This window comes from Lycorma delicatula, chromosome 7 (genome assembly GCF_047948215.1).
Source record: "Lycorma delicatula isolate Av1 chromosome 7, ASM4794821v1, whole genome shotgun sequence".
Classification (NCBI taxonomy): domain Eukaryota; kingdom Metazoa; phylum Arthropoda; class Insecta; order Hemiptera; family Fulgoridae; genus Lycorma; species Lycorma delicatula.
Window position 1 is genome coordinate 144862750 of NC_134461.1, and position 13409 is coordinate 144876158.

Genomic DNA, 13409 nt, shown 5'->3' on the forward strand with positions numbered 1-13409 from the left:
TTAGTTTAATCCCATTAAGTAAAAATGTTTTTCAAAAAGAGATTTACTGATTTTTTTGCAATAGATAAAAAATTACTAACCATTCTAATTGTAAAACTGTACTATTAAACATATCCGGCAAAGAGTTACGTAATTTTGATACACAAAAAAATTTATACAAACAATATTAATATTATTATAATTATGAAAAATATTTTTATTCAAAGAAATCTTTTATTACATTAAATTTATAATAAAATATTTGAAAATAACTTATTATTTAATTAGTACAAAAAAGTGATACTGAATTCAGAAATGACAAAAAAATTTTTCCCATCCCTTTATGGATGTTTGGATAAAACCAAACATAATCATCAGTAGATCTTAGGTACCTAAGTGGGAGCTCACCGGCCTTTCATCCGGAGGTCCCGGGTTCGAATCCCGGTCAGGCACCGCATTTTCACACGCTACTTGTCATTCACCTCATCCTCTGAAGCAATACTTAACGGTAGTCCCGGAGGTTAAAAAAAGAAAAAAAATAGCAGGTGGGAGCCCACCTACTCTCTCTTTTTCCTGTTTAGCCTCCGGGAAATACCATTCAGGTATTTCTTCAGAGGATGATATGTATGAGTGTAAATGAAGTGTATCTTGTACAGTCTCAGTTCGACCGTTCCTGAGATGTGTGGTTAATTGAAATCCAACCACCAAAGAACACCGGTATCCACGATCTAGTATTCAAATCCGTATAAAAGTAACTGCCTTTACTAGGATATGAAAGCTGGAACTCTCGACTTCCATATCAGCTGATTTGGGAAGACGCGTTCACCGTCAGACCAACCCGGTGGGTGGAAGCCCACCTACTACGGATCTACCGGTGAACTCGTCATCACAAATCAGCTGATTTCGTAGTCGACAGTTCTAAAGTTCAAATCCTAGTAGAAGCAGTTAAATTTATACGGATTTAAATCCTAAATCGTGGATACCGGTGTTTGGTGGTTGGGTTTCAATTAACCACATATCTCAGGAATGATAATTTACATTCATACATATCGTCCTCATTCATCCTCTGAAGTAATACCGTACGGTGGTTCCGGAGGCTAAACAGAAAAAGAGTGAGGTACTTAAGTGGAATGACAATAGATTAAATGAAAAAATTTATCAAAAAAATCTTTAAAAAGTAAATACGGAAGACGTAAGAGATACGGAACACAGGAAGATCCGTATCTCCCTGTCTCCTTGATCAATCTGGATAACAATTATACAGCATCAATAGCCCGCATTATGAAATCATCGAACTAAATTTCATCTAAATCGGTCCATCCACTTCCAGGCAAACATATATACGTACATTTTTCGGGATTTTTAATGCTAAACCTGTGTTTTTTTGGTTAGGGAGAAGTCGCGAAACAATAAGATTAATAAAAATTCAAACAGAAAAATTTGACCCGGTTAGCAATGTTATTATATTATACGAGTATAATGAATCTGTACGTATATACAGTAGATACACATTATATAGTATATATAATAGAACTACATACAGAAAGTCCCACGAAGAAACGGAAAAACCTTTAGTTAATACTAATGAATATAATGATAAAATACTAATGAAAATAATGAAAAAATTCATATAAACATCTGTAAACATTTGTGCAAGCTCTGTAAACATTTTGTTTTCGAGTCACGGTTAGCGAAAGATTTCGCCCGGATTTCACTAATAAAACGAAGCCCTTCCGTAATTTTTGGGACTCAAGTTAAGGAGTAAAGTTGATGGTTCCTTACGTAATTTCAGCTGGGAAATAGGATAAAAGAGGTTCCAGAACTGTAACTGGTAGTAGTTTCTAAGATATCCGACGTAAAACACAAAATTCGGTGTCTAAAAACAATTTTTTTTTTTTTAGAATTTTTGTACGGTAACTTTATTAAACGACTAATAAATGCTGAAGATTTACTAACAAAGCTTGTAGAGAACTTAATTCTTAGAAAATTAATGTAAATACAGTCGATAAAAAGTAAACAGAAACTTTTAAATATATATTTTTTATTGAAGCAAAACAAACGAAAAATAGACAGAAAATCGTATTATTATTTCTGTATCTAATAAATATTTTTTTTAAACGTTCTTCGGTGTATCAGCATTTACGAACGAAAGGGTCATTTCCAAGCATTCGTTTCTGATAAACGCCAAGTAAATCGTCGTGTTAATTATGAACATAGTGTGGTTAAGCGTATTCAGCGTAGCCCAGGCACTAGTAAAAGGCGAATTTCTTGTCTCACTGTTCTGTCAAAAACTAAGCGTTGCGCATCTTACGGAAAGAAAATCCATATCCTTTCCGCCTGCAGAAAGTTCAAAATTTGCGGCTAACAGATTACCCTCAGCGGTTAAATTTCTATCATCGGCTTCTAGACGACGCTGATAAAGTAAATCTAATTTTATGTACTGATGAAGCCACTTTTACGAGAAACTTCTAGTTTCTCGTAACGAGTCTTCTATTCTAAAAATAGTCATTTATGGAGCGAAGACAATCCACATGGTACTGTGGAAACTATTTTCCAACGTAGATATCACATTAATGATTAGCGTGGTATATTTATGACAAAATTCTGAGACCATCTGTTTTCAATGAAAATTTTACGGGAAATGCATACATTCATTTCTTTAAAAATAATTTGTCGGCTCTTCTGTAGGATGTACCTTTACAAACTAGATTTAAAATGATTTTCCAGCACGGGGAGCAACGCCAGATTTTTCTTTAGTAGCTAGAAATCACTTCAATGCTAATTTCTTAAACTGGATTGGACGCGGTGGACAATTCGATTAGCCTCCAAGATCACCTGACTTAACGCCACTAAATTACTTCATTTGGGGTCGGATGAAAAAGATAGTATACCGATGAAACGTTAATACTAAAGAAAACGGTACTCGTTAAAATACGAAATGCCATTGAATTTATACGAAACGATCCTGAAATGATACGAAAAGCCATCGGAAATATTTTACGTCGCGCAGAATGCTGTGTACATTGTGAAGGAGGGAATTTTGAAAAAATTACTATAACTGAAGTTTGTTATTCTGTTACCATTTATTATTTCATATATTTAACTTTATTTTTTTTCTGTATTAAGAATAATGTTTATTAGGTACAGAAAAAATAATATGATTTTCTGTCTATTTTTCGTTTGATTTGCTTCAATAAAAAACCAATTTTTAATAGTTTATATTTTTTCTATCGGTTTTCTTTATACTAATTTTTTAAGAATTAAATTCTGTACACGTTTTCTTACTGAATCTTTCGCATTTAGTAGTGATTTTATAAAACTATTTATCGTACTAAAAACCTAAAAAAAACCTGTTTTTCAACACCGAATTTTATGTTTTCGTCGGATATCATAAATACTACTGGAGTTACAGTTCTGGGACCTGTTTTATTCGATTTATCAGCTCAAATTACATACGAAACCAACGACTTTACTTCTTAAATTAGGTTCCGCAAATTGCAGTAGGGCTTCCTTTTATTAGAAGAACTGAAATCCGGGCAAAATTGTTCACTAGCCCTAACTCGAAAACAATGTTATATGTTTATATGAATGTTTTTCAATATTTTGAAACTTTCAGAAAGTTTCTGTGTTTCTGCGTGGGATACTCTGTATATAATCGAGAAAGTAAGTAAAAAAAACCTCTGTATTTTTATAAATAAATTAATAACAGAAATTTTTCAAAACAATGAGTCGATCAAAAGCATCCAAATATCACGGTTTAAACAGTTATCGGTTTAAAATAATATCAATATCAGTTTTTTTACAATATCAATTTAATATAATTAAAAATCATGAAAATAGGGAATTCCTGTGCGATAACTGTGACAATGATTTATCCTAAAAAAATGCTGGCAAAACATTGCATGACTCCCTGGTACTCTGGTCAAGTATAAATTGTTAAGAAGTATAACTTTTATCAAAGTAATGAAAAAAAAATAGCCTCTCATTTTGGGTCCGGAACATAATATAGGTGTGAAAGCTACTTTAATTTTAATCGCCCTTAAAGTGAAGAAGAAGAAACAATTTAATAGTAAAAATTAACAGTTAAAGTCAAAAATCAATTTTTTAGAGCTGAAGTAATAAATATTAAGAAAACATTTTCTGAAGATATTCATACGTAGGTTAACAGATTTGCTTAACTAAAGTTTTTTCTAATTCTAACACCTCCTTCCTTTCAATAAAGACTAAAGTAAGAAGAAATAAAACGGTTTCAAAAAACGTTTCTGCATTTTAGGTACATAGTCTACAATTCAAATTTTTTTTGACATTTCTTGATAGAGCTATATAGAAGCATAAACCTTCAAAAGGTTTTTGAAAAATTTTTAAACTGAAGGAAGATAGAGCAAAAGAACAAAAAACATACATTTCAATTTTAAGAGGCGGGGATTGAGTTTTGAAAAAAACATTTTTCATTATTTATATACGCATTGTAAGTAAAACATTTTCTTTAATAAAGGTTTTCTCTAAAATGCCTCTTTAGAAAATCTAAATTGGCTTTTCGCGATATCCCCATTCCCTTAACGAATTTCGAGAAAAATTAATACGATCGATGCTCAAAGTACACTATAGAAATAATTGAACCAAATTTGAAGAAAATCGGCTCGGTCAATCCTGACATACAAGGCCAAAAGGAGTGCGACACTCATATGTATTTATGTACGTACATAAATACCCAGGTCTTTTTTTGGTCTAAATGAACAAGTTGGACCCTAAAACGTAAAGATTTGCAAAGAATCCGATACTCCATTTTATAGATGATCACCAAACGTTCACCTTTAACGTAGCTGTCTAGCTGTATTTGCCGGGAAAATAAAAGAATACAATTAGACATTGTTAATTTCGTAGCATCATAGCTATACTGCAAGAAGGGGAAGTACGGTAATCAGTCAGAAAATGGGATGTGGGATTATTGAATTTCTTCTCGACATTTCATGATCCCAAAAAAAAGAAAAGAAATTGGGGGTTAATGTTCGTTCGTACGTATTTACATGTGGCGTGTTTGAAGTTTAATGAAGCGTGTTTGAAGCTTACAGATTTTGAAAAAATTTGGACAGACTCGTGTATACGAGACAAGTTGTTACTAAACGTTTGGATTCAATATCTCCTGGGGGTGAGGTAGTTAGTTTCTTTGAGATCAATTTTCTCAAAATGTTGTAAACATAATCTCACTTTGTATTAAACTCAGTTCATGTGTGTATGATTATCTTACCAGTTTAAAAAAAAAAATTTGCCGCCAAATTCTCTCCCCAAAAAATTGATATTTTGAATTTTTTTACTTTTTTATGTATCATTTTTTTTTTCACTATATAAAAATAAATAACCGACTCCAGGAAAGTATAACAAATTTGTTGTCAGCTTTTTTTTAAAGTGTTACCAAGAAATCCTGTAATAAATGAATAATAATTATCATTAATATTGGTTATAATTATTCTGTCAGCCGTTGAAATTTCAGAAAACTTCTTGAAAGCATTTCATTTTACTTTATTAACATTTATTTTAAAATGTTAAAAGTAACAACTAATTTTTGAAAGACGTTACGCTTATGTAATATTCCGTGATTTTTGTGTCTTTGTGAGAAGATAAACGATATATTTTTAATTTGGATTAAATATGATATCTTGGGAACTTAAAACGGTATCGTATTCTAGAATAATTTTTGACTGCTTAACGGGGCAGTCTTTTAGTCAGTTTTTAAAACGATTTTGCGGGTTAATCTCTAGCCTTTTATTGGAGAGTACAATCATGGAGTAGCAATCAGCTGTTTCAGGAGATGGAACCGAGACTTCTAGCGGTGCTGGTTTCTTATCAAACAGAAATCGAGATCCCTCGGTACTTTAATAAAAGGACCCTAGGAAGCTTTCTCACTGAAAAATCGTCAAGAATAGTTTAATGTTCGATATGGATACCGATTCTCACACTACCTCGTGGTGAGCCAAGCAATACTATTACTGCGTCTTCCAAAGTCGCGAAATCCAAAAAATGCTGCAAGTGACTGCCCGTATCTAATACGAGGTGTGGCTATTAAATAAAGAGACTAATGCTGTAAAATATTTTATTTTAAATTTATACGTATTTAATTATTATTCCCTTCAATATACCCCCCCTCCTCTATCCCTACAACGCTCCATGCGAATTTTCCATTGTTCGAAACAGTGCTGGAAGTCTTCTTCTGTGAGCTCTTTCATGACGAGTGCCGCTTTTTCTTTCACAGTTTCAACGGTCTAAAATCGTGTTCCTTTTAATGCAGATTTGACCTTGCGGAACAGATAAAAGTCACATGGTGCCAGGTCAGGTGAATAAGGCGGATGGTCTAACACTGGGATTTTATACTCGGCTAGAAACGTCTTCACAGACAATGTTCTGTGAGCCGGTGCGTGTCCTGATGAAGAACCCATGACTTGTTATTCCGCAATTCGGGTCGTTTTTTTCTTATTTTTTACGGAGTTGAGCAAGGACCTCAAGGAAGTAATGTCGATTAATATTTTGACCTTCAGGAACCCGATGAAGGTACACGATCCCATGAATATCGAAAAAACAATCATCAACCCTTTGAATTTTGATTTGCCCATTCGAGCTTTTCTCGGCCATCTTGAAAACGCTTAAACCATTCAAAAACCCGCGCACGTGATAAACATTCATTGCCGTATATTTTTTTTAATAAAAGATAAGTTTTAGTAGCGGTATTACCAAGTTTCATATGAAATTTCACGACAGTTCTTTGCTCTAGTAAAAGACTTATCGTTTTTAACAGATGTTATCCAAACGAAGGCCACGACCAGTGACCGTGGTCTTCGGAGTAGCGACAATCGAAAGAGAAGGCTTCACGCTAAACAGCTGTCGGTCGTACTAATTTGGCGCATGTGCACTTTTTCTGTAGCGGCATTAGTCTCGTTATTTAATAGCCACACCTCGTAAATACGAAAACCTTCCGACATTGGAGGATGACATTGTTGAAAATGGCCAGCAAACTTTTATTAAGCCTCCGCCGATTGTACTATACGGAATAATGGATATGGGACAATACGAATGCTTGAAACGGTCATGACAAAGAGTGACTCGTATAAGGGTGATTAATGCTAATTTCAAAAGGTGTTGACGCTTACAAGAAGATTATCGATTTTGTGCGTGCACAGGGATTAATTGAGGATAAATTCACTCGAAACGACGAAAAGGACGGTAAATTAAAATCGGGAATGGTACTGTCACTTTGAAATAAAATACCACTTTTGATTGACAATCCTATATTTAAAATATTTTTATATTGTCTATTTCCAGTTCCAGTTCATGCGATTCTTTAATTTTAACTTTTGTTACAGGTAAAGGATTTTTTTTTTATAGATTCTTTTATTATATTCTAAATATCATTATCATTATTTGCATGCAAAATTTTATTATTTTAGTAATTATTTTAATAAGTTTATTTAATAAATTCTTATATTTAATAAATATAATTTTTTAACTACTATTAAAGAATTCAGATTTATTTTTTTGTAAATGTTTTCACGATTTCTGATAGAATTTAAAACTGTTTGTCATCAAATATTAGAATTTATACAACTTTTTAATTTTTATGTATTTATAATTGTTAGGCTTCAAAGAAGCAAATATTTAAGCTTATTTTGGAAACATTCAGTAGCCAGCTGTGTAAAAACTAGTATATACATCTATATAAACATCTAACATCTGTATAAAAACTAATAGTTGTTCGAAAAGAAAATTTCCATTATTATACCTCTTTCGTTTATTTCCAAATATTTGTTCCGCTTGAAACGTGTATAGTGGAAGGGCAGCGTACTATGATAAGATTTTTGTTTCTTTGTAAGAGCAAAACCGGCTGAAATTTACTCGCGAACACAAAGCAAACTTTAAAATATCTGATGTGAATACCACATGACTTCCTGGTATGCCTATTATTATTATTACATATACAAATTTTTTGCTGCACTTCATTTAAACTTATTTCATTTGAAAATGAGATACGATCCTCTAATTCTTTAATTAGTGGACAGTTACACAATTGCATTGTGGTGGAAACCACATTGCATCACTTTTTTTTTCTGGTGTCCGTATCAGCATTTTACATTAGTTTATATATTAATTTTATTTCATGACGCTCAAGTAGTTAAGTGGTGTAAGGGAGAACGTGTCAGAAACGTAACCATGCATACATCTGTTTAAATCCGACTTCATATACATATATTTTTTTAACTATTTTATTTTTTTTTTTTAATTTAAATATGTTGATATATTAATCTGCAAAAATTTTTGAATTAGAACGAAAACTACATAAAATTTTATTTCGCTAACAACTTCTGATTTTTTCAATCCGAGGTTAATAATTATACATAAATCAATATATTTAAATTAAAAAAAAAAAAATAGTTAAAAAAATATATGTGTATGAAGTCAGATTCGAACCGATGTGTCTTCCCCTTGTAAGATCCAAATATTTCATTAATTGAAATTTTACTTGGCTATAACTCTGGAACAAATTAAAATAAATACTACTTATGACATACCGTTGAAAAGCTCTCAATGAGGGATTATTATCGCAGTTAAGAAAACTACAAAAATCCAAATTTTTGGGGATTTCTGGCTTTTTTTGGACACTTCTGGTCCAGTTTATTGCAATCAAAAGGGGAGACGCACAATTTGAAAAATCCTAAATCCAAAATTTCAACATTCTACGGCTAATCATTTTTGAGTTATGCGAGATACATACACGCCACGCCGAAACTAGTCAAAATGGATTCAGGCATGATCAAAAAGGATATTTCCGTTGAGATCTGAAAACCAAAATTTTTCGCGATTGCAATACCTCCTTTAATTTGTATAAGGAAGTAAAAATGTATTAATCGTCAAATTTTTATAAATGGATCGTACAGTTTAAATCGAATGGAAAAAGTGTCACCTAACCCATCGGGTTGGTCTAATGGTGAACGCGTATTCCCAAATCAGCTGATTTGGAAATCGAGAGTTCCACCGTTCAAGTCCTAGTAAGTCAGTTATTTTAACACGGATTTGAATACTAGATCGTGGATACCGGTGTTCTTTGTTGGATGGGTTTCAATTAACCACATATCTCAGGAACGGTCGAACTGAGACTGTAGAAGACTACACTTCATTTACACTCATACATATCATCCTCTGAAGTATTATCTGAACGGTAATTACCGAAGGCTAAACAGAAAAAAGAAAAAAAGTGTCACCTATTTTCATCGTAGCAGATTATCGGTGGAAGTTTCGACTGACGCTTTGGAAAATCGCATTAATGACCTTAATTGCGAGGACAAATGCATAAAAATATGGGAAATTTCTGAAATTTTATTCGTTTATCTGTATATCTACACTTTATACTATTAGACAAAGAAGAAGAGGGTTTTTATTTTGTTCGGGATAAATAAAAAAACTATTCGGTCGATAGTAACCAAATTTTTACCTACGTTTCTTGGTATAACTGAGAAAGGTTTTTAGATATATTTCATCTTGAAAAATCAATTAAATTAATAATATTATTAAAATAATAGAATTAAATTTACGTTAAATAAAATAATATTAAATAGATTAAAAAAACTTGTTTAATAATAACGGACTTCTCTTGGGAACTGCGTGCGGGGCTAGAGTGGTGAGGTATGAGAGCACTACGTGGGAGGCTAAACCGATCATCATCATCAACTGGTAACAAATGGGGTGCCTCCTGGGACGCTGTACTGGAAGGTGTAATGGGGTGCTCTTATAATATCTCTACTAACAGTCGTCTGATTTTCAGAATTTTAATGGGGTATTTGTTAGTAAGTTAAGGTCTAACCTTTGCATACATCAGGTACACTCTCGGTCTAACAGATCACTGTTTATATATATATATATATTATATATATAAAGTTTGTCTGTTTGTTTTTTATCGCATCACGCGAGAACCGACCGACCGATTATTTTCAAATTTGCAGGATGCATTCGTGTTATCCCAGGGAAGGGTTTAAGCCATCGACCGAGGCCCAGGCTCCCTTGAAGGTTAAGATATTAAAAATATCCATTATCTTTTGTGAATTAAAGATATTCGTTAAGGGAAAAATAGATTAATCCTTTTATTTCAAAGGTGTGTATTGTTTAGTTACCGTAGTTACTATTATTCTATCTTTAGTAATTTAGTTTCTCTTTCAGGTTTCTATAAAGCCTGAATACTATAATTATTATTTATCAGTATTATTCTTACAACCGTGAGGATAACGTAAGTGCGAGGATTCAGGGGATGGAGCCCTCTGGGCAGATGGGAATGGCGATCGAAGCGAGCTCTGCGGGTGTCCAGGGCGCCGCTCCTCCTATAAAATTAGGAATGGCAAGTGTTGCGGCCAAAACAGCGGGAGGCCTCAAGGAACCCTTGAATTGGTTCCTGGATTCTCTGAGCTGACCTGAGCACTGAGGGTCCAGGTTCTGGCTAGACGGGTCGGCTAGTTACTAAATAAAGAAGTTCAAAGAATGATGTCACATGTGTCTAACTGCAGCCCCGGAATTACGTTAAAAACTAGAGTTAGTATTGTCATTAAATAAATGACATTCCATTTCCGCATTCCCACGTACACGCTTCAAAATTTTAAAAAAATATTACCTTTACTTGTCTCTTTAAATATTAAACGACCTTCTTAAAATCAACAATTAAATTTTTGACAAAAAAGACTAAGGGACGGACTACACATTATCTCTTGTTAAACGATATAGTTAGATTTTTACCTAATCTGGTTATAAAATTTGTAATTCTGGACACAAACAGAACGATTGTGTATGTCAAATTAGTAAATTTTATCAACTGCTTCAATCAAAAATATTTGTACTTAAATCTATTAAAAAAAGTACTTAAGAGTATATAGACGTAACCGGTATACAGACATTTTCATCCAGTAATATCTTACAAAAATTTTCCAAAAAATCGTATCGTCAAAGTATACTAACATCGAGGTACTAAAAATCATAAATTAAAGGTGAACACCATTATTCCTTGATAAAATTAAAAAGAAATGTAGTACTTCACAACATAACAATTTTGATAAGCCCATTCCAAAAATTTTAAATAAAATAGACTCTAATATCAACACACCCGAACATAAACGTACACGCGAACGCATACTTATATACAGACAACCATAAATAAGAATTGCATCGTATTTTTTTCTTTGCTTTCGTTTTTGGATTTAAGGAAATCTAATATTTAAAAAAATAAAATAAAAACCGAAACCAACATTGTTACTGCGTACCTTCCTGCGTAACCTTCCCTTATTTATATATGTTATTCTGTAATCTAAAATTCCGGACAGTAAAAAAAAGTATTAGGGATAAAATTGTTTAGGTTTAATAATTTATCGATTAAAAAATCGTACGGTTTAATTTTCACCGCTGAATTCACAACTAACCAACATTAATATACAGATAATTCAACAAAAAAACGACTCGAACAATATATTACTTTATTAAAATAAATAAATAAAACTTACCAATAAATCCAGCTGAGTACTGATTTCTGATCAATCTCATAAACATAGCCCTTTTCTTCATTTGGGAATAATGTTTTTCCAAATATTTTTCTGTCGAATAAACCCTGTTTGTAAATAAAACAATAAAAATAATCACGCTATCCTATAACAATTTCTGAACTAAATGTAAATTAATTTTTTTTTTCATGCACATGTTATTTTTATTAATAGGAAATGAATAAAGTAATGTTTGATTATATCAAATTGACAACTTGGCAATTGATCTCATCACCGATATTAAAAATTAAACGATTCATAATAATAAAAACTCTGTATGCATTTATTAACTTTATTTAAATTACTATAATATTCACAGCGTTAAATAACACCATTCGATTTATTATGACCAGATGTGTGTTCTTAAATTAAGTCCCGTGTAATCTGTTTCTTTAGCTTGGACGGTTCACTCGCTAATGTTTATGTTCATACTGAAGGATATAAATACATTTTTTAAAGTCGCCAACATAGAATTTAGAGGTCAAGAACGACTTCATGACGTATTTAATTTAATACTGGCAAACGTACAACAGCTGTACTAGTCTTACAAGTGGAAATCGTAATTAACGATAATAATAATTATAATTTTATAAACGTAATAATAAAAACGTAATAATTAAAAAGTTAATAGGAAAAATAAAGATGATTTAGATCTAGTTTTTAATAATAATTTAGTCTATAAAGATATATCAAATAAAAATGTTATAAATTCGTCTGTAAATACATAAACAATACAACATCCGCAGCGGATATTTTGAAATATTATTTTATTTTTTTTGACACTAATATCTTCGATCTGTTTCCTCAGAATGAATGGTTATGTTGAATGTCTATAAATTGATTTGAAGGAGATTTTTCTCTGAGTGAGCACAGACGTGTTTGTTTGCACTCTCTGTTTTTAAATTTTATTCGGTTTCTTTTTTACGTTTCGTCGTTTATTTGTGTTATCGGTTGTTTCGTTCGTTGTTTTATGTTATTCTGTTAGTTTCGTTAAGTTTTCTTTCGTTTTGTGTTAATTCGTTCGTCGAAGTAAGCGCCGCATCGGTTAGCACACCTCGGGGACTAATTTTATTATTAGTAGATTTATTTGCAGTTAGTTTTCGTTTTAATCGGCGTTAGTTAGTCGTTCTGTTTATTTTTGTTTTTTTATAGGTTGACCTACGGTTGTCAGGGTCTGTTTACTTGGCGACCACAGCTGATCGGTTTGTTTACATTCGAGCTATAGAATTTACTTAGTCGAATTCTCGGACTTAGAAAAGCTTTATTAAATTTACTCGATATTTTTGTGATTTTTTTCTGTTTTTGGTGATCTCATGACTGAACCCAAAAGGTCTGGGGGTTCAACCCCGCCCGTGGAGGGAACGTTTACCACAGTGGGGAGACAGCGATCCGGAAGGACGCAGACTGTTACGGTAGTTCGCGACAGTGGTACCGACAGTGCGGATAGTGCTGACCGTGAGGCGCACCGGCGGTCTGTCGCTAAGCAAATGTAGGCTTCGAGGAGCAAAGCCGTGCAGGTAGATGTGTCGAGCATCACCAGAAACGAGCCGAAGACCTGTACACGGAATTAAGTGACGACGATGTCATCAGCGAGTGTGATGTTGATTTTCCCCCTCTCCTGAAGGTCTCTGCCTCTGAGGAGGTGGAGTCTTTACTGGTGGGGAAAACATTTAAGAGGCGGTTTTGGCTCTGCCCCCCCCCCCACCACGATTGATGTCCTCTCCCTCAGGCTCACGTTTGGGGATACAAAAGTGGCGACGGGGGCGGTTCCTCTGCTACTGGCCGAAAAACTGCTGAAGGACGGCCGCATCCGCGTTGGGTGAGTGTCTTGTCGAGTTCTTAGGAGGTCCGCAGACGAGCGTTGTTATC

General features: G+C 33.2%; 1 protein-coding gene across 3 annotated transcripts in view; it reads right to left on the reverse strand.

Moving 5' to 3' along the window:
* The window catches only part of LOC142328185 (facilitated trehalose transporter Tret1-like), a 105620-nt gene that overhangs the window by 4724 nt on the left and 87487 nt on the right, over positions 1 to 13409 (reverse strand). For all 3 annotated transcript variants that reach the window (XM_075371749.1, XM_075371750.1, XM_075371751.1), the window contains exon 2: positions 11505 to 11608. In XM_075371749.1, coding sequence (XP_075227864.1) covers positions 11505 to 11608 — 104 coding nt within the window. The remainder of the gene's footprint in view (positions 1 to 11504; positions 11609 to 13409) is intronic.